Source organism: Megalopta genalis, chromosome 4 (assembly GCF_051020955.1).
Source record: "Megalopta genalis isolate 19385.01 chromosome 4, iyMegGena1_principal, whole genome shotgun sequence".
Lineage (NCBI taxonomy): Eukaryota > Metazoa > Arthropoda > Insecta > Hymenoptera > Halictidae > Megalopta > Megalopta genalis.
This window is the reverse complement of record NC_135016.1, coordinates 25708782-25731249: the sequence shown is the minus strand read 5'-3', so window position 1 is coordinate 25731249 and position 22468 is coordinate 25708782. Positions and strand designations below refer to the sequence as shown.

Below are 22468 nucleotides of genomic sequence, written 5' to 3'. Positions count from 1 at the left end.
TATAAGTTAGAAAAATGATTTTATATTTAGAGTTAAAACAGCTTCGAGTGCAAAGGGTTAACACACTGGCTTACACGTTAAATATTTCTTTATAGGAAAAGATTGAGATACGGTTGATATCAATAATAATTTAATTTAAGGAAATACTTGTTCGTATATACTTCAAACAGAACTACATTAAATTGTATTTGAATTCAGAATCTTATTTTTCATACGACGACACACACAGTCGGAACATAATTTTACTCATTGATATTTTCACATCTATACAGGATGTTCCAGGTTTTAATGTTCAAACTTTGTTAGTGTATTCTATGGCACAAAGTAAGAAAAAATGTTACGTAAACATAGCTCATATAGAGCTTTATTAAGAAGTTATAACAAAAATTCAGAATAGGAATAGTAATTGCGTTAGAATAGTGAAGCATTGGCTTGAATAGATCAGCACATGCCGTGTGTTTATGTAAGCTGTGCTTATTAATACATTTCGAAATGTGTATTAATAACCGTTGTTGACAATACATGATTGACACCGATCGAAGATATTTTTTTATTTTCTATTTTTTTTTAGTTGATTACTATTCCTATTCTGAATTTTTGTTATAACTTCTTAATAAAGCTCTATATGACCTATGTTTACATAACATTTTTTTCTTACTTTGTGCCACAGAATATACTGTCAAAGTTTGAACATTAAAATCTGGGACACCCTGTATATTAGATTTATTGGCTGCTACGTGTCACGGAAAATAATTATAATAAAATATATACTGTACCATCTTAGAAATTCCTGGGTATGTGACGTACATTGTAAGAATGTACGTCATCGGTATCAATACTTACGTAATGAATCCGGAGTGTTGAGCATTCCAATGCAGTAATTCAGTAATTGGATGCGGTCTCCATGAAAAGTTCACGCGGCTGGGAATCGGTAAATGAATACTCTGACACGTGTAAAATGAATAGTAGTATTATTGTGTTTACTAAAAGTATAAAACTGTAAAATCGTAAGTGAAACTGTTCGAATCGAAACCCGCGTAATGTTACAATCTATTAATTCTATCCTTAGTTGAACATTGCAAACGGGAAGGAGAGACGGGCCAAAAAAATGGAACACGACGAATGTTAAAGAATGCTACCATCTATTCGTGAAAATAAGAAAGAACCCGCAAAACATTGTACCGGTGTCTTGAACGGTCGAACGAGAAAACATCTCGATGTTTCTCCAACGTGTATGCGCAAGACAGTCATAAATATATAAAATACTCACTCATATTATATAAAACAATTAGACTCTTTACACTCCCGACATAGACTTTGTACCAGTAACACGTTATAACAATAAATATATTGTACGTATAATATATGTATATATGTATATGTATAAACGTACACATGTACAGACAATGATGCGTACATATGCATGTGTACGTGTGCGTCAAAACATTCATAAAAAATATGTTTCTCTTGTGATCGTCGAGTTTCGATCGAAAATCGAAAACACGACTACATGGCTTTTCGCGCGGTCCCATTAATTAATTCCTGAGTAGCGTTGCCACCTTTGTCGACTGACTTGTTCTGCGCTGGAACCTTCGGAAGACGAGGCGCGACGAACATTATAGCGAGACCCACTATATGCGGTATTAGATATAAATACCTGGGGGGAAAGAATACAACAGATATTTTATTCACGCTGTAATAAACGATGTTTCGGATACTTTTCGATATAACACAATCGCGAGACGGTCGATTGGTATTTCTGGGGTACTTACAGGTACATTCGGATACTTGGTGTAAACTCCAAGAGTATAAAGCTCATTGTCATATAGGCCATTAAGATTCGTGTTGCAGTGAACGTAAGCGCATCGTAGAGGAACTTTTTACCTTTAGACCCCAGAAAGTGCGGTCGAATGTTACGACGACCCTGTTTCAACAAAAATAATAATATTAATAATAATATATAATAATATATCATAATATTATATTTTATAGAAGAATATTATTATTATTATTATATATCATTATTAATATATAATATTATAATAATTAATATATAATATATTATATATTAATTATATTATATAATATATAATATTATATATTAATAATGATTAGTAATGTAAACCCAAGTCCCGTAACTTGATAATAATATATATAATAATAATAATATTCTTATCAAGTTACGGGACTTGGGTTCGCTTTCACTTGGCATCGCGAACATTCCAACTTAATTCTAACGTTCTAAGCAGCTCATTTAAATTTTCAACTATTAACTACTCGGACGCGTTTGACTCTACACTTGCACTGCTTTTAATATAAATACGGTTATAAAAAGACAGAGGGTTCTGTGACTTACTACGCGTGCTACCATAGTGAAGAAGGCGCCGTTGGCAAATGTCAGGTAGTAGCCAGGGTAAAACCCGTGCCACAAGGCAGAAAGAGCGTACGTGTACACAAGTTTATTATGCTTGACTCTTTCGTATACGACAGATCTCAGCCATCTATTGGTTCCCAGGTTCCAGTTTTCGATGCTGTCTCGTAAATTCAGGGACATCTGAAAATTAAAACATCGGTCACGGTTCCGAGGAAACCTTACGAACAGCGTACGATACTCGTGCTCTTCGAGCGCTATAGACGTCTACTAATGGTCTGGCAATTATCATGAAGGCTGTCTAACTTTCCCGTGCAGTTCGAGGGATTCTTCATTACCAAAACCTTCGGCATTTTATCTGTCGGCTTTAATCGGTTTTCAAAGACTCGTTATTTCAGTTTTCATGCTCCGGGAATTACGTTGACTGGCTTCTGAATTCTTTGAATCTAGGGTACAGAGACAATTTAGCCTAATCAATCAATTGGTACCTCGATTGGCCACGTCTGCGCAGGAAAATGTTCAACCAAAGGGATAGCTGGAATCGTGTATCCATCGACGGAGGATATTCGGATCAAAAGTTTTGCAATCAAAGAGTTAACGAGCTTGCATTGTTTCCGCAGTTCTAACAATTCTAGACAACGTGTAGCCGTATCGAGAGGCTTTGGGCATCATAGGGCAACTACCTCGAAACCGTAAACATCCACGTTAGAGTACAAGTTCCATTGAGGCTCTCCTTTTTCGTCTCGTCCATTGTAACCAAGGCCGGAATTGTTACAAATGGCGTCGGCGAAGATCCACGCATGGTAATATTTGAACCGCACGAGCAAGGTCGCCATCATCAGGAACCATATCTTCTGGATGACGGTTGTGTTCTGCAGGAAGTCATCGTCTACGGGCAGAACAACAATTTCCTCGTCAGATATTTGAACGCGACTTCGCTCGCGTGAATACGAAACGAATATCGGCGCAGTCTCGAACCTTTCACTTTTTGGATCGGATACGTCGGAATGAAAGTCACGAACGTGGCGGCGCACAGGATGCTCACGACCACCTTCTTTATTACGACCTTAACCGGTGACGGTTCCAGCACAATTTCGCTGTAGTGACCAGAGTTCTTGTCGCAGCCCTGAAAAAGAACAACGTTTTTTTGCCGTTCGAATGCTCGATTCTCGATAACAACGTGCAACGCTGAACTGCGTCTGCAATATCGTGCGAATGTCTGATAAATTAGACTGTCTCCGGTATGTTTAGCTTTTTTGTGTAAATCGAAGAATGTCTGCAAAATCGATCACAGAACAATTTCACATATGTAATATTTCTCTTTTGCATAAAGATGCGCAGTCTAACGATGAGTCGTTAGAATTCGTCGTTATCGGACTGCGGATCTTTGTGCAAATTTTGTATATGTAAATTCGAGAAAAGTTTCCTTCGTCGCCCAAGATACTGTACAAAGAAAATAAAAACTCTACTAGGCCCTCGTTAACACAGGTTTAAACAGGGTTAAACAGAGCCTTAACCAGTTAACTGTGGCGATCTCTTTGCAAAGCGCCCCCCAGTGTGTGTCGCGCACCACCACTGCACTGCTTAGGAGTTAGCTCTCAAGAAGTTACGAATCCAACTCAAATTATTTATCATTTTCATTTGTTCGTTTCATTTCGTCTCGACCTCTAAACATTTCAAGCATATTAAAATTTACGAATATAATTTAGTTTTCGCCAGAATTACAATTTAAATATCAAATTGTTACAAAATTTTACGAATGACGGATATAATCGTCATCACACAAAATTCTGCCATATCTCCATGACGGATATAGTCGTCAAACACACTTAACCCTTTCGTTACGGGCGGGTTCTCCGCCGCGGTACTTCTGCTGAACGGAGCGCTGCGACATCGCTGTACGCTACGCGACGGCGATCGTCAGCGGGAGTCGGTACATCGCGGCGGTCGGCGGAGAACCCAAGCTGCATGAATTGAATGAATTTTTCGAACGAAAACATTTTTCTCCAAAGGGTATTTATAAATAAAGGGTACTCCAGGGTATTTTATAACGTCTTAGCATGCGCTCTTTAATTTACAGTATGAGAGGAAATAAAACATTATGCAATATAATGCATCTTATGGAAAGCCACTATAGTGGTCCGTGGTACCTCAGTGGAACCATATGGAATGCCACTATAGTGGTCCGTAGTACCTCAGTGGCACCATATGGAAAGCTACTATAGTGGACCGTAGTACCTCAGTGGCACCATATGGAAAGCCACTATAATGGTCCGTAGTACCTCAGTGGGACCATATGGAAAGCCACTATAGTAGTCCGTAGCACCTCAGTGGCACAATATGGAAAGCCACTATAATGGTCCGTAGTACCTCAGTGGCACCATATGGAATGCTATTATAATGGTCCGTAGTACCTCAGTGGGACCATATGGAAAGCTACTGTAGTGGACCGTAGTACCTCAGTGGCACCATATGGAAAGCCACTATAGTAGTCCGTAGTACCTCAGTGGCACCATATGGAAAGCCACTATAATGGTCCGTAGTACCTAAGTGGCATCATATGGAAAGCCACTATAGTGGTCCGTAGTACCTCAGTGGCATCATATGGAATGCTATTATAATGGTCCGTAGTACCTCAGTGAGACCATATGGAAAGCCACTATAGTGATCCGTAGTAACGAAATGGTTAATGTATACATATTCTCTGGAATATGAAAAATCTGCGCGTGAAATAAATGCGATGATGATCGCTGATGATGTGTCTAATCGTCGCGAACGATTCGTAAAATAAATCGAATTTGCGTTTACCGTCAAGGGCTTGGATCCGGTTAGTTTGTGGCCCTGAATGAAATCCATGTAATCGCGGTACAATATCACCGGGCCGGCCATCAGAGCTTGAAAATGGAAGACGTAGCTAAAGTACTCCAAAGTGGTGGGCATCTTTCTAAAATAAATCATGCGTAATGGCGTTTATCGTAGCCTACAATGCCGTGAAATGATAATCGTGAGTCATCGAGCGCGTCGGCGGGTGATGCGGTTCTTGAATATGAATGAAAGTCGCGTGATTAAACGGCGAACGACGGCGGCGACGGTGCATGGCCGTGTACGATCGTTCTACGTTTCGTACGCGTGGCGTTGCGGAAGGGAACACAGCCGGTGGAAGATCATCATGCGAACTCACTTCACGGCTTGATGACGCTGCGACGGCGTGAGCTCCTCCTCGCTTTGCGTTAATCCATCGTGTATACTATACGCAAGGCTGGTCACCTTCTGCGTTATCACCATCAGCGGACCTATAACAATTTACCCTCTGTATTTACGAGGTGCTTTGTTAACTTTATTCAGGCCGAGTAACGACGCGTAAACGCGATCCGGAATTTCGAGACGATAGACGAAGCAAGCGAGATCGCGGAGTCGCGTGATTTAGAGAAATACGCTACAAATCTATTCTACCATAAAATTGTCGATATATATTATATATATATTATATATTATTATTATTATTATTATATACACACTGTATGTACCGTTATTCGTTATGAATCAAGTCAGACTGTGGATCAAGAGTCGCTTAAAGATTTGTCATTCTTGAATAATAATTTTAACAAGTTAAACGTGTTATACTGGTATATACTTCGATTATATAAATTGTGCTGTTGTTTTCAATTACACCGACTTATCTTCGTTTTAAACACGTAAAATCCGCGATATAGTTGTCAAAATATAGAAATGAAAAGAAACGAAGAGATAGAAGAAACAAAAATGATCTCGTTCTATTAGAAAAATTATTACGGACAGTTATTAGAAATGATTCAGTCAAAATGATTTAGAAAAGACATAAATGTCTAAATAACTGCTGTATATTGCAATTAGCGTAGACAATTCTCATTTTGCAATAATACTCCACGAATCGATTGTAACATAGCTGCAGCAGAATTAGCATAATATTAGCAATATTCGCATAATTTTGAGCGCATTAAAAAAGCATTTTGAGCGCATTAAAAGCGCTCCTATTGTCCTTGCCCTTGTCCTAACAATGTTTACACGTGTAATTCCGTGGTATGAAATCGGCGGCTGGATTAAATGTCTGGCTGTCGTCACTTGATACCTCGCGCGGTAAATGAAATTGAATTCTCGCGTGACGATCATCCGGATGCAGTGCACGCGTACTTACCAGTGATATCAAGAGTGTACGAGCCATAATTGTACATCTGTCGATGGTAATGCACGCACGATAAATAGAATAGTGCAGTCGTCAGTACAGCCCTGAAACGTGTTATCAGAATGATAGTTAATTTTTAGCAGGTTCAAGGAACGATCGTCGCAAATGCATGCCGCGAATGCAACGCGATATCGATGCAATCAGATGCAACACGAATCACCCGATTTTATAATATATTCGAGCTTATTACTAGCGATTCGCTTTTTAAGTGCTGTACAAGATTCGATATTGTAATTTCACTTGTACTATGACTAAAATTATTTTAGAATAATGTATGCATTGAACGAATTTAATATATTATATTATATTATATTATATTATAATATATTATTATTATATTATTATATATATATAATAATATATATTATATTATTATATTATATTATAATTATTATATTATATATAATATTTTAGAATTAATGTATGCACGAACTATGCGGACCAGAATGTTGCAGCAGTAGAAATAAATATTTACAATATATAGTAAATATTTTCAAATATTTGTAATATAGACACAAGATGTTAATTATATTGGGAGCGTAGTCATTTTAGAATCAGACAGTTCACTTGTTTATGAAATTAACATTCGAACTGATTGCGAGTATGTTTAGGATCATTTATAAGTTCATTTCATCAAACCTATTGAATATATTTTTTAATATACAGTTTATAGTTTCTCCACATTAAATTTATAGTTTTTCTGCGTTAAAGAGACCATAGAAGCTTTAAATTAATTGTCAGAAACTAGATGGTCGAGCGGACTCGAGCCTCGTCTGCCAAGAGGTAATCGAATACCAAATGCTCGTTGCAGATCCTAAGCCATTCCGAGACGAACTATGTGCACGAATTTCCGCGTAAAAGTGTTTCCCTTTCGTATCTCTAACGTTACATTCGGCAAAATCTTATATCCGCGAATCAGGTGATGCAATAATAAAACATTGCGTGTAACTTGCCTTTGTATGATGCGTGGATTCAGTGTGCGCATCGCTATGTAACATAATGCGGGAAGGCCTGCAAGATGTATCGTCTGCCTGGAAATATACGACTTCTTTTAAAGAAAACTGGGTCTGGTTTCGTTAATGTCCGTGAACACGCTTTCGCCCGGTCAGTTGGACGATTTTCGAAATTTCCATTAACGTTCGATCGACTCACCTGCCGAAACAGAAATAGCCGAGCGCGAGACCGATGATGAGACCGAAAACATGTCTGGTGGCTGCTGTGACTGAGTTTGGGCTGAGGACCGTTCTCAAAACTCCAGCTAGAAGCAATGCTGTGACCTGCGTCAGCACAAAATTCACCTGAAACAGAAACACGATAATCGTGATGGTTATTGCTATCAAAATTATTATTATTATTATTATTATTATTATTACTCGCGGGACATTAAAGTTTATTAGTGATTACGGGGAATTGAATTATTTCAGCGCAACTTTTTGAGACATGCATGTTTCCCTGAAGTTTTCTCTTGAAATGGCACAAGAAATCAAATCAAAATATAGTAAAATTACTAAGGTATATACAAGGAATGGCAGAGCGGGTTTTGACGAGAACGTGAGAGGCGTGCTCACGACGGTCCGAGCACCTCAAAGGCGCCACTTGAAAAGAGCGATAAGGCAAGTTTGTAGAAGAAAGATCGGTATGCGAACATAGCACGCACTGTATAGTGAGATTTATAATAATAAAATCTGGAGGAAAAGATTTTCAAAGCTGAACTCAGTCCGGTTTGAAGCGTCGAGCGGTATAGATAGATCTAACGAATGAGAAAATCGGAAAAGTGATTCTTCTCTTGGTAAATATATTATTTGGTAAAAGTTTTTTTGGTAAATATCATCTTGTGAGTTAGTAATAACAATTAGAAATTTTCAACCTATGTATTTATTCATATTTTTTATTAGAACAATGGCAAAACATTCAAACACGAATAAGTCTCATGACACAAGTAGTAGCGAAGATGAGCTCTAGATAGACGTTTATACAGATATGTTAGAAAGACTAACTATAGAAGGCTTTCTTCTACAGTTAGTCTATCGTTTTGGTAGCAGCGATAGTGATATCGTCCAAGCAACAAGGCGACGAGAGAAAGAGTTCGCATAGATAGCGATTACAACAACAAAACAAAATTATAAAACAAACAATAACAAAATTATAAAAAATAAAATATTGATTTTTTTGCAAATTTCTCGATTTCAGCCAAATTCATATAAGTCCAATATCATTATAATATGTTAGTTAGTTCCAAAACCATACTAAATAATACGAGGGTCTGTAAATGCCCGTTTCTGCCGAAAAGTGGCGCTGAATAGCTGGTAGCCAACGTCCAGAATGGTTCGGAGTGCTAAGGGTTAATATCCCCTGGAACTCAAACGGTTAAACGAACTGCAGCGGTAAACAGGGCTGTAAGTGTTATATTTAAGAAACCTTCCTCATCTTTTATTATATCATAGAGATCCATCGCAAATCAAGACAGAGCATCTGTCTTTTCAAAAATCGGAAATGTATAAAATCGAAATCGCAAGTGTTAAATTGGGTGTAAATCGAATGCGTGCAGTTGCGGTCGCAGTAAACTGTCTACTTAAATCGCCATTTTATGTTTACGGATCAAAGAGAGAGATCGACGTACACACGGATTACATTTGTTTACGTTCTCGGCGCTCGAGTCGAGCTGGCAAAGGCCGTGAGAACTTTTTTGCTTTGTTTATCAAGAGTTTATTCCCCCGGGGAATCACGGGGAAAACGAGATTAATATTGCTTACGAATGACATAAACACGCTTCGCAGATACGTTCATGCGATTTTAATTTGTTATCTATGTGGGCGCATAGTAAACGTGAAATAGTGTGAAATGTTCCTCGAACGAGGTGCACGAACACGTCGGTCGAGACAAATAAAAGTATGTACCGGGGAATCCAGCATCCCTAGGGGATCCCCAACGATTGGAAAGAATGAAAGAACTTGCGTGCGGTGCTCAAGCCGTACTACGAAGGCCGGTGTGAAAGAGAATACCTGCAATTACTATTGTCGCACAATGGTCGGTTTCCATACAAAAAGCGGAAAAACATATAACAACTAGAATTATATATTTGAGCCTTGCTTTATGTTTTTGTTGGGATAGAATAATGAAAACAAAATGCAGTATTTTAATTCGTTGTAAACAAATTTGTTGAAGATACAATTTTTGTTTTCAATTCAATTCAATTCGATTGAACATTCTTTCTATTTTCATGTTGCGAACATTGTTCCGAAACTAGTAGCTCGATTGTTTCTTTGAGAAATGGTTTCGATTTCTTGATCGTTCTTTTTCTCATAATTGACTTCAACAATAGCAGCTAATAGCAGCCAATTTTTATTTTGTTATCAATGTAAGACATCGCTTTTCGAAATGCGATCAAAGTGAACACTGGACTCCACCGAACTCACCTTTTTCTCCAAATAAGTACCGTAAATTCTCCCTAATTGACGCTCAAATTGTATACAAAAATGGATAATTTGAGAAGAGGAGATACGATTATTCGAGCCTTGCGGCTCGTTTTTATAGTTACCGATTGTCAACAATTATAAAATCGAACCGCAAGGCTCGAATAATCATATCTTCTCTTCTCAAATTATCCATTTTTGTGTACAATCTGAACGTCAATTACGGAGAATCTGAGCGTCAATTAGGAGATACGATTATTCGAGCCTTGCGGCTCGTTTTTATAGTTACCGATTGTCAACAATTATAAAATCGAGCCGCAAGGCTCGAATAATCGTGTCTCCTCTTCCCAAATGGTCCATTTTTGTGCACAATCAATCAGGGAGAATTTACTATAAACATTCCACGGGCGATAATATGTATAATATATATAGTATATATATATATATACCGTCTCAGTTTGCCAATAAAAAACATCTTCTACGAGCGTGAGATCTCAAAGCTACCAGAAAAATGTCAGCAAAGTATATTTTTTACTCTGAGCGTTAAAAAATCGTTTTTCATTTTCTCGTGAAAGAGCGAAACAACTTCCCGAACGACCTAATACGATGAAACCTGGCTGCAAAGTCTTTGTGCGAAACAGTCAGAAGATTTCCCGGCTTGTCAATAGTTTTCTATTGTCTGTATGACATTCTATTCTATTGACAAGTCTGGAAATCTTCTGACTGTTTTACACAAAGACTTTGCAGCAAGGTTTTATCATGTTAGGTCGTGCAAGAAGTTGTTTCGTTATTTCACAAGAAAATAGAAAACAATTTTTTATCGTCTTAACATTTGTTAATGTCAATTTTCCAGATGAATTATGTTTATATCTTTTTAATGCCTACAGTGGGATGAAACTACATGACCTGTAACTTCTTTAATTATCACCTTATTAATTAATTAATATAAAATTCTGCAAATAAATTTTTACTTTCTTTTGCATATTTGGTATTAATTATTGCACCTTCTCATATAATCAGCTTGAAAACATTTTATTATCGTATACTATAATCAGAAAGGAAATTTTCTTTAAAAAAGCAACGAAGAGATCAGTCATTCTTTCTAAAGATCTTTCGCTCGAAAATCGCAGAAAATTCAGCTCAACATTATTGTAAAATAATGCTCGAAGCTATTTCTGATGTAGCACAATGATCGATTTTATTCATATTCGATTCATCGATAAGTATTTCATATATTCTAATGTTTGACGACCACTTTGAATCAGGCTCGATAAAAATGGGTTATCAAGTAAGACCTGTACATGTTTAAATTCAAATTAAAACCTAACTATAGTAAGCTATAAAAGATCTGTATAGTACTATTTTGATAAGCCTTATAACATATTGGATCATTCGAAAATTTGTTGTAAATGGAGGACGATTCCTTTATCGACGATTCTTCACTGTCCTGTTTTTTTATTGACAAAATACTGAATCAAGTGTTTCTGTAACACTTTTACAAAACGAAATTTTTTTGAAAAACCAAACAATTTACCCAACGATCCCATAGATATTGTTAATTTTGTTCGAAAATTGATTCACTACTCTACCCTTTACGATATTCATTCTTCGAAACAAAAGCCAGAGGACTTAACTAGGAACCTAATTGGCATCTGCTAGACATGCCGTTTAAATTCAAATTAAAACCCAACTATAGTAAGCTATAAAAGATCTGCATAGTACTATTTTGATAAGCCTTATAACATATTGGATCATTCGAAAATTTGTTGTAAATGGAGGACGATTCCTTTATCGACGATTCTTTACTGTCCTGTTTTTTTATTGACAAAATACTGAATCAAGTGTTTCTGTAACACTTTTACAAAACGAAATTTTTTTGAAAAACCAAACAATTTACCCAACGATTCCATAGATATTGTTAATTTAGTTCGAAAATTGATTCACTACTCTACCCTTTACGATATTCATTCTTCGAAACAAAAGCCAGAGGACTTAACTAGGAACCTAATTGGCATCTGCTAGACATGCCGTTCTGCCATCAAATAGAGCGAACAGATAACGCGATCTAGTTGAAAGTTTGCTGCAATTAGATACCGGCCAATCAAGCGCAGCGGTAAGAACAGCGCGACGCGTGGACGCGCGATACACGCAATGATCTCTGATGATGACCCGGAACGCGGGATTCCCCTGGTGATTCTGTAGCTCGCTCGTAAGGGAATAACGATAAGGAACCGTCGGTAAACCCCCGACGACAACAACACAAAAGGAAACAAACAATGAACTCCACGACGAAATCTGTATATAAGGCTGAGCCGGTGCAGAGTGTGGCATACAGTTCACTCAGCTCGACTCGAGTACATCAGGAATCATTTCCTCAACTGATCGAAGAAGACCGACAAACGCGATCAACATGAAGTTCATCAACCTTGCTCTGGTCGCTCTCTGTGCAGTCGCTTATGCCGCTGCCGAAGCTGAGTTTGAAGCTGATATTGAAGATATTGAGGAACCCTATGTGAGTACTGGCAATTTTTCGAATTCGAATTTCATCGATATTTTCATTTTGAAAATAGCTTGATTTCGATAGCTTTGTTATCGATGTATAAGAGCGATAGAATTTTTGATCTTTATCGATCTGCTTGTTGGCAGATCTAGAGGAATTGAAGAAGTTCTGTTCTCTGACTTTAAAGACTTTATGATAACTAAAATCCGTGCATAAATCGTAAATTGTTCAAATGTCCATTGGAGGATTATTTAATACTAGAACTATCGATGCCTAAATGGGACTGTTATATATTATTTTATAACAATGACAAGATTGGATTTTCTCAAACTTTGTACGATTTCTATTATAGTATGCGCATCAGTGAAAAAGTTTATACAAATATTTCTCGTAGAAAAGTCTTTAGAATTTCAATAACCGAGAGAAAATATCAGAAATCATTGTTTCGATCAGTATGGTAGGTTTACTGCAAATCTTGTGGATCGAGTTCAAACGGTTTTAACCCCTTGCCGTACACCATATTCTTCACAATCATCAGAACTCTTTTAATTGTAATAATGAGACTTAGGATATTGCCACGTTATCCCAAATTTATCAGAATTATTAAAAGCTCAGTAACAATTTGACCGCGGATCTTTCTGTAAAATCAAAATTGTATAAGTTGATTGTAAAAAGCATAAGTTAGATGAACATGTCTTTCTTCTTTCACTAATTACAATAAGTTGAAAATAATTGAACGATATCCTCAAATTCTTCTAATACAATTGTATGTTCGATCTATTCAGTTTAATCATTTTCTAGAAGATAAAACACGTTCATATTTATCGTGTACCTTTTACTTGAATACTTGAACATCGACAACGAGAAAACGGAACTTCGTCTCGACTTCAAAGAACGGAATAACATTCATACTTGACGAATCGTCACCGAAAACCTCCATCGCGAATCAGGCTCGTCAAAGTACAGGAAAGGGTTAATTAAATAGGATAAAACAATTAAATAAATAATTAAATGCGTTCTATCGAGACGAAAGAGTATCGAAGAACTCTCTGGGACATCTCAAAGCACAAGCGAGATTAAGAGAATTTTGCGTTCCAACGGTTCGGCTTTTCAATCGTTCGCGCACTCGCCATTTTGTTTAAATTCGGCCCTTCGTAAGCTCCCATTTCAAATCAAGCCGTCGACGACAGCTTGCAACGAGAAACGCGATTTCCCACTGACATTTGCAATAAAATGGACTATCTCTTCCAGGTACCGGAGCGTTCCAGACGGGAAGCCGATCCTCAGGGATCGCTCGTCCTCACAGGGCAGAAACCCTTGAGCGGCCCAGACCGTCGGCCATCTTTGGATGTCGACTACAGTCACCGAATCTTCGACAGAAATGGCGCTACCGCGGACGCCTATGGAGGTCTGAACATCCGACCGGGACAACCAGCGCAACCACACATTGGTATCAAGGCCGAGCGTAACTTCAGAAATGGATTCATCAATGCATACGGCCAAGCCGAACGCGGTTTTAACGGCAGGCCATCGCCCTCTTTTGGAATTGGTGGCGGATTTAGATTCAGGCGTGAGGCCGATCCTCAGGGATCGCTCGTCCTCACAGGGCAGAAACCCTTGAGCGGCCCAGACCGTCGACCATCTTTGGATGTCGATTACAGTCACCGAATCTTCGACAGAAATGGCGCTACCGCGAACGCCTATGGGGGTCTGAACATCCGACCGGGACAACCGCCGCAACCGCACATTGGTATCCAGGCCGAGCGTACTTACAGAAATGGATTCATCAATGCATACGGCCAAGCCCAACGCGGCTTAAACGGCAGACCATCGCCATCTTTTGGAATCGGTGGTGGATTTAGATTCAGACGTGAGGCCGATTCCACCGAGACGGAGGCCCAGGAACAACAGTAGACCCCTAGGGACACGCTGATGGTCCACTTAGATGCTCGGAGAGCGCGCCGTTAAGTGGATAATCACCTTTAACTCGATCGCACGATCGGGCAGGAGAGAAAGTTGAATTTATACTCGCTGCTATTCTACATTTGAATATTCGAATTAGAAACGTTTTCTTTCTTTTTCTTTTCTTGACTGAATCTACGAAATTTTAATCAATTTTGTATTTATTTATAACGTCGTACTGCGTCAGGTGCTGCATTTATTGCTAAGAGACTATGTATTAGTAATTGCTGTATTTATTTTACCGTGTAATTAGCGCTATTAGGTTAGAACGCGTATTAAATCTTTGAGGACTACAGCAGACATTTTCGAAATTCGCGTGTGTTGCCTTTCCTGGAATTTTTGAATTTCCGTTCGAAAGGGCTAAGGATTTCTCGAATCTGTAGAAATGGTACCTTAACACTTTTTTTTTTATCCAAGAAGGTGTTAAATATTTATTAGCTTCGCGCTCGATTTGATCGTTCAAAGGTTATATTAATTCGAAAAGAACGTTACGGGCACGTCACAAATTGTAATTTGAATTATGTTTACGAACATTTTGTTTTGCATAAGGATTCGCGATTCACATATTACTCTGACGTTTAATCGTCGAAATTCATAATAATTCGAAAGGAACAAATATATGTTACGATTGTAATTTAAGTGATAAGTCTTGAACGATCAAGAGAAAAATATGAAAATCATGTACTTAAAACTTACGAATAAATAACAATTAGAACAATGTAAAATAATTCGATGGACCTACGTTATTCTCCCAGAAAGTCTTCAATAATTGTATAAGAAACGAGCTCGTCGAAATTCATAATAATTAGAAAGGAACAAATATGTTACGATTGTAATTTAAGTAATAAGTCTTGAACGATCAAGAGAAAAATATGAAAATCATGTACTTAAAACTTACGAATAAATAACAATTAGAACAATGTAAAATAATTCGATGGACCTACGTTATTCTCCCAGAAAGTCTTCAATAATTGTATAAGAAACGAGCTCGTCGAAATTCATAATAATTCGAAAGGAACAAATATGTTACGATTGTAATTCAAGTGATAAGTCTTGAACGATCAAGAGAAAAATATGAAAATCATGTACTTAAAACTTACGAATAAATAACAATTAGAACAATGTAAAATAATTCGATGGACCTACGTTATTCTCCTAGAAAGTCTTCAATAATTGTATAAGAAACGAGCTCGTCGAAATTCATAATAATTCGAAAGGAATAAGTCTTGAACGATCAAGAGAAAAATATGAAAATCATGTACTTAAAACTTACGAATAAATAACAATTAGAACAATGTAAAATAATTCGATGGACCTACGTTATTCTCCCAGAAAGTCTTCAATAATTGTATAAGAAACGAGCTCGCGTCGAAATTACTGTAATTACTGTAGTTTCCAACTCTTTGGGCTCAGTATTCACCAAGTCCTAGCCTACTTTGTTGACTATGCTGATGTACGAGTAAAAAGATGCTTAATCGTTCAAGGTCCGTATTCGACAAGAAAACACTGTTACCGTTGTTGCGTCATTCGAGTAACTGTTACGTCTAAGTCTAAAGAATGCGGTTGAAGAGACCACGACTTTATTTCTAAGAGCCGCATACAATCCACTGCCGTTACGGTAATTTCGACCATGCATTGTCTTAACCCTTAAATGCATGATCTTTTGTTTTGAATTTTAAAAAATCGTTTTCTATAGGAATGTAGTCATAGGTTACGTAAAAAATAAATAAAAAAATCTAGGTAATATTATTGAGTATTTATTTTGAAAAAAAGTTGTATCTAGACTTTTTGGCAACAATATGCGTTTATTAATAAAATTATTGTAGACGTAAACAAATGATCGTGTATTTATATTATCTATTAGTATAGGAATTTTCACATTATTTATAAATGAAACGCAGCAAAGCAATTGCGATTTTTGTTGTGACACAAAGCTTTCCTTTATAGGAAACTCGATAAAAGAAAATATCTCTCCAAGTAACACATTGAAGGTTATCACCCACCACATTCAAATGTTAAAAAACATATAATATTATACTATTATATTATTATATACTATTACTATACTATTACTATTACTATAATAATAGTATATACTATTACTATACTATTACTATTACTATAATAATAGTATATATATATGTATAGTATTACTATTACTATTATAATATTATAATATTAAAACATATAATATTATCACATTATGGTCTATTGTTTATTGTTATCCACGTGTGTTCGGAAACGCACATTCTCGGGTTTTTGAATAAAATTAAGTGGAACTGGAATGTAGACAATTGGCAACAACATGCATTTAAGGATTAACAGGCTAATACCAATCGAAACAACAAACTCGTCGATAGTCCTGGATTCTAAACTCGAATCCATCGTCATGAAACAACGTCAGATCACGTTCTTCCGATACCAGAAGGTAGTGACGAATCGATCGCAGTTCAATACTAAATCAATCATTCGATTCACGACAAACGCTTTTAATGAAAAAAAGTAATCGAGAGTAAACAGAGCGGAAACATTTAAATACTGCTTTAGAAAAAGAACGTGCATTTAATTGAACACGACGCATGATAAATACTTGTAATTCATTATTTTTTCGGTTTCGTTATGTTATATAGAAGAAATAAAACGGAAGTTACCATATGTCTTATCATTTATACATTTTTTTTCAACGTTCTATAAATCGATAAAACTCTGCTGGAAAGAACTGTTTTTCGTATCTCTTTGCACGAGAGTCAGACTTACGTCGCATAATTCATAACGGTTACGTCAAGTTTATGTCGGTGGATTCGAAAAAAAACCTGTTGGAAATAATTGCTTTACATATCTCTACGCATTAGAGCCAGTATTTACGTGGCATAATTATAATAACAAGGTGTTGTACACGTGGACAGAACTCTGAGACCATAATTAACAGAGCTGCGATTCGAATGTAGAATCATGAAGAACATCATTTAAAACTAAATTAATCGTTGATAATAATATTTCACTGATTTATTCAATATAGTATTATAATATATATATTATAATCTACGCTAATTTTACACACAATATTTGGATTATTTATTAATTAATTGGTATAATATGTATTTATATGTATGTATTTTAATAATATACTTCATAAATTGATAAAATATTATTATCAGCAATAATAACCTTAATAACAGAAATTAATTAATTTGTACTTCTGGCGTAACTGGTAGTGGAAGCTCATAAAGGATTAATATAAAAATTGCAAATTTAATCTGAATATCTTTTTATTGGTATACAAACAGTGGATTCGTCGTCGTATCAACATTTTATTATTTTCTTAGCTTTAATTATTTAACAGCATCGCTTACGTATTATTTCATTTGCTACTGTATTAAGCGTTTTTTAAAAATGGCATTTACAAGTTGCCATCACGCTGGCAAGAAGTCATAAGTAACGATGGAAAGTATATTCTACAATAAAAATATTATCAAATGTATGAAAATTGCGTTATATTTCAATTCAAAAACGGACAGAACTTTCCGGTAGACCTAATACATTTTAATATTATTTCTATTAGAGTGGTTCGCGCATGGGAATTCTGAATCTGGTAATTCAGAAGTATTTAGTATGGTCGAATGTTACGTTTTGAACTAATCGCGAAACGATGCTTATTGTGATAACACGATTATCGGTGAAGAAATTATCTCGGAAGATCTTTTATCCAGAAATTCCTGTGGTTGGGCAGGGAATGTTACGTACAATCGCAAATGGTAAAGAACGTTTGCTTGTAGTTAGTGAAATGTGATAACGGCGGGCAGCGAAAAAATTACTCGCGTGATTGAACTTGTAATCGCGTGCACATTTTCCTTTGTCGATGTTGGAGACCGTTTCACGATAAAGTGGTTATTGAGAACAAAGTATGCGCTGATTATAGTGCGCGTTATCACACGGCAAGCAGCGTTTTTATATCGTTCGTGACTAGAATTAAGGGAACTTCTACTTAAGCTCAGTGACTCCGAACAACACTTTCACTGTACGAGACGATCATCTAATGAAAAGTCTGGCATACTAATCTATGATAAAATACTTTCGCCACACTGTTATAGTATTGTGACAAATACTAAAATATTAAATTTAAGAAAATATACATTTATAGTGACTATTCAGCTTTTGTATTATGATATTGATAATATTAATTACTATTAATTGAACGGAATATCTATCTTTAAGATTACAGAATACAGTACAAACAATGATTTAATTGGAGAATATATAGCGTAAATTGCGTCGGAAGATTTGGGAATCGCAGGAAAAATTAATGTTATTGCTATGAAAATTTAAGTTTTCAATCATTCTGTTGATACAATTATATTGACCATAACGGAACGTTGACATAATTTTTCTAGGAAACGCAACTTTCACTGAAAATCTGTACAAGAATTAAAGAGAGATCTGTACAAGAATTAAACTAAAGATTTAAATAAATCTTGAAAATCAATCAACTCGATATTTTATTTATATTACGTGATACAAGGAAGCTCAAAATGTATCGCTTTACGCTGATACGTGTAATATGAACAACTGACATGCTTAATTAATTTAAATGCAAGGGGTTATTCTATAATTACCCATATGTAAAAGCCGTCATTAAATTTAGGAATGAATATTAAAGCGTTGGATAATAAGAGCATCATTAGGATCGCGTGTAATCAAAACATTAAAAATGCTAATTACATGCAGTGGGAACAAAGTTATTGCCATAAGAAGCAATTATGAAACGTTGACTCAACTTTATTGCAACAATGATCTAATAATGGACACCGATAAATTGGAATTTGCTTATCGGTATCGATGCAATCGGTGAGATATCGAAGTTAAATGTGACTAATGAGATGACTAACCGGATCAATAGGTAATCATGCGATCGAAGCTTTCAATTGCGAGTTTCACACAAAACTTTGGCTCGATTCTTACGAAAAAAGATGAAAATCGCATTCAAATTAAATGCATTGCACTTTCATTTTCTAGATTACATAATGGCCTACATTCTAATAAAAATCTATTCTGACCTTGTCCTTGTTGCAACAAAGCATTGCACCAAGCATTGTCATAGACATTTATAGATTCATAACGATAATCGCTTACACGTATTTTTCACGCGATTGGCATTATTAAGTCTCTAAAAATAAATCGTTCAGCATGCACAAGACTTTCGTGTCAACTTGTAAACAAATTGTCTTATGAGCAGAAAATCTTTCTATAGGAAAGAAAAATGAAACGAGTTACGGTTTACAACATAAAACTACCGAATCTTTCCAATCGATGAAAGAAAATAAACGAATGATGAGATACAGATTTATTATTGCAGAAAATTGCATAGAATGCGCTTTCGCAGAGAGGGGAAAGCACGACATCTCGCGGTTTTCACGCGGATCAATGCAGCGTTATCATTAGTTACACAAACATTGAATGCAGTGCGGACTTGTTGGTGGAATGGAACTTTCTGTCAACCGTTCTGTATTACCGATACCGGTGCAAACGACCTATTGCTCTAGCGCACTCTATTCAGCTAGTGAACTATAGCATAACTTCATACGCATGAATCAGTCGAGTAGCCTTGCAGCTCTTTTTTGTAGTTACCGATTGTCAACAGCTATAAAAATGGGCCGCAAGGCTCGAACGATCGTAATCTCCACTTACCAAATTGTCCACTTTTGTGTATAATCTGAGCGTCGATTAGGGAGAATTTACTGTAACAAGAATGTTCATTTAACTTTCCCCGCCACTTATGACTTTCCAATCAAACAATATGAGTTCACGATTAGATAAGCGAATTCCAACGATTGCTGAATCATAATATGAGCCGTTTATTTTGAAAGTGGCATAAGTCACTTTTCTTTTTTTTTTTAGATGAAAAGATACCGTTCAATTGTAATTAGTGTTACCATTAACTCGACTTTTTTGAAAAAGTGACTTATGCCACTTTCAAAATAAACGGCTCATATCTCAAAGCTATAAAAATTATTCGTAGAAACAGTAATTCGTCTGAACTAATTCGTCATTTCTTTATTTCATATAAAAAATTCAGTATCGAAGAAACAGTATGCAAATATAATATTAACTCTTGAACGACGAACTCTTTGACGAAAGTATAAATGTGAGTGAGCTTAGAATCATTAATAATTTCATTAAAAAAAATTTCATTTTAAAATTTGAAAAACAGAAATTAGTGAAACCCTCGTTTATACAATTTCTGGGTCGCACGATGATTTTTGAAAGCGAGTTTTCTCGACATTCGTACGACAATTATTTTTGAATTCTAATGCAAAACAAACATATTATGACAATATAATTTATTTTGTATTTTCTTCTCTACGAACTGTCAATTAATTACTTGTTGTTCCAATTTAAATTTTCAAATAACAAGTTTTAAACGCTGGCTCGCAATATGTAGACCCGAGCACCGTTGTAGAGAATAGAATACAAAATAAATGATATTCTCATAAAAATGTTTGTTTCAGATCAGAATTAAAGAACATTAGTGGTAGGAATTTCGAGTAAAATCACTACCAAAAATCATTACATTCACCCAGAAATTGTACGCCCAGAGTTGAGTATTATTCGAATAAAACTGTATTCGAGTATAAATTCTTCGAATAAAATTGTATTCGAGTATAAATTCTTCGAATAAAATTGTATTCGAGGATAAATTCTTCGAATAAAATTTTATTTCGTATAAATTCTTCGAATAAAATTTTATTTCGTATAAATTCTTCGAATAAAATTTTATTCGTGTAATATTACAAATAAAATTCTCCAACTCTAGATTAAACCCGTGTGTCATCGATAATAACGAGTATGACATTAAAAAATGGCGGAGGTGTGACATTAAACTCTTCATAAAGTCCCATTACACAGGATGTCTATACATATCCTCAGATTATTCCGAGGCACTGGCGCAAAAGAGGCATATACGTATAGCTAGAGGTGGGGTACACAAAAGTAAAAGTGTTGAATTCCCACAGCTCGGCCACTTTCTTCCAACGGCCCGCATAGTTGCACCCGTAACCGAGAAAATTCAATGCACAATATCCAAGAAGATTTTTCTTCGAACAAGTAGAGCTGTAAAAATAGATTTTAATGAGTCTTTCGCTTGTTTCCTCCAGCCATACAACGCTTCAGCGAATGATTAAGCGGCTTATATCTCAATCATGATTATATGTACATATTTAAAAAAAAATGTTATTTGCCAAGTTCGTTAGAAAGTGTCACACAATTAAACGTTTACGATGTTATTAAAAATATACCATCGGAAAACTTTGCAAAATTATTCAACGCAAGTACTATCCGCATAACTTTTACAAAGCAGAAAAGATTCTTTTCGATTTTATTTTTGAACTCAACCTATCGAAATTCTTAAGAATCGCCTATCGATTATTATCGAAACGCAACGCTGATGTCATGCAATGCAATCAGTTCTTAGCGTCTCGACAATTTGTTAGGTGAATACGCGGTTCCTTATTTTCCGAGAGGAAATCGCATTTTCTTTGTATCGAAAAGCGCTATAAAGGTGACACCTTCCGTGGGAAAGGTGACATCTTCCGTGGGAAAGGTGACATCTTCCGTGGGAAAGGTGACACCTTCCGTGGGAAAGGTGACACGAACAAATCTGAACACGTGTTTACTAAGGCAGCTCTGTCTATGTATATGGATGAACGTGAACCCATTGCACGCCAAAAATATCGCCCCGTAACGCCTGATTATTCTAGAACCAGTCGATCACTGATGCCGAAGCATTTGAAAGTTCACTTATGTCGAATCAGTTGATCGCGAATTATCTATAAGCTGGAACTACAGTGGGTAAAAAGAATATTTTATAATTAGGCCAAGCGATCTAAATATTTTCGGGATGTTAAACAATGGCTAAAAAAATTATTTTCAGAAATTGCAATCTTTTGGTATGATGAAAGAATTAAAAAATGCTGTTTTTCAACTTTTTTATCTAAGCCCATTAC

General features: G+C 36.1%; 3 protein-coding genes across 3 annotated transcripts in view; 2 read left to right on the top strand and 1 right to left on the bottom strand.

The window, feature by feature from the left end:
• The window catches only part of LOC117222989 (tyrosine-protein kinase CSK), a 117581-nt gene that overhangs the window by 34269 nt on the left and 60844 nt on the right, over nt 1-22468 (top strand). The gene's annotated exons all lie outside the window — the stretch shown is intronic.
• The window catches only part of oys (lysophospholipid acyltransferase 6), a 33841-nt gene continuing 12327 nt past the window's right edge, over nt 955-22468 (bottom strand). Inside the window, exons 2-11 of the mRNA XM_033475086.2 lie at nt 7746-7891; nt 7547-7624; nt 6546-6637; nt 5553-5664; nt 5180-5315; nt 3350-3497; nt 3055-3260; nt 2357-2554; nt 1773-1924; nt 955-1657 (exon numbers count right to left, since the gene is read on the bottom strand). Of these exons, the coding sequence (XP_033330977.1) occupies nt 1507-1657; nt 1773-1924; nt 2357-2554; nt 3055-3260; nt 3350-3497; nt 5180-5315; nt 5553-5664; nt 6546-6637; nt 7547-7624; nt 7746-7891 (1419 nt within the window). The 3' untranslated portion in view covers nt 955-1506. The remainder of the gene's footprint in view (nt 1658-1772; nt 1925-2356; nt 2555-3054; nt 3261-3349; nt 3498-5179; nt 5316-5552; nt 5665-6545; nt 6638-7546; nt 7625-7745; nt 7892-22468) is intronic.
• On the top strand, nt 12329-15600 carry LOC117223005 (hymenoptaecin). The gene is made up of 2 exons (XM_033475088.2): nt 12329-12518; nt 13758-15600. Exons 1-2 carry the CDS (start codon nt 12417-12419, stop codon nt 14418-14420), a joined length of 765 nt encoding a protein of 254 aa, XP_033330979.2. The 5' UTR covers nt 12329-12416; the 3' UTR covers nt 14421-15600.

Bases quoted from the DNA above. Each gene is read 5' to 3' on its own strand.
- LOC117223005 (XM_033475088.2), top strand. From the start codon at position 12,417: ATGAAGTTCATCAACCTTGCTCTGGTCGCTCTCTGTGCAGTCGCTTAT. The intron at 12,519-13,757 runs GTGAGTACTGGC...TATCTCTTCCAG, and splicing joins AAGATATTGAGGAACCCTAT to GTACCGGAGCGTTCCAGACG.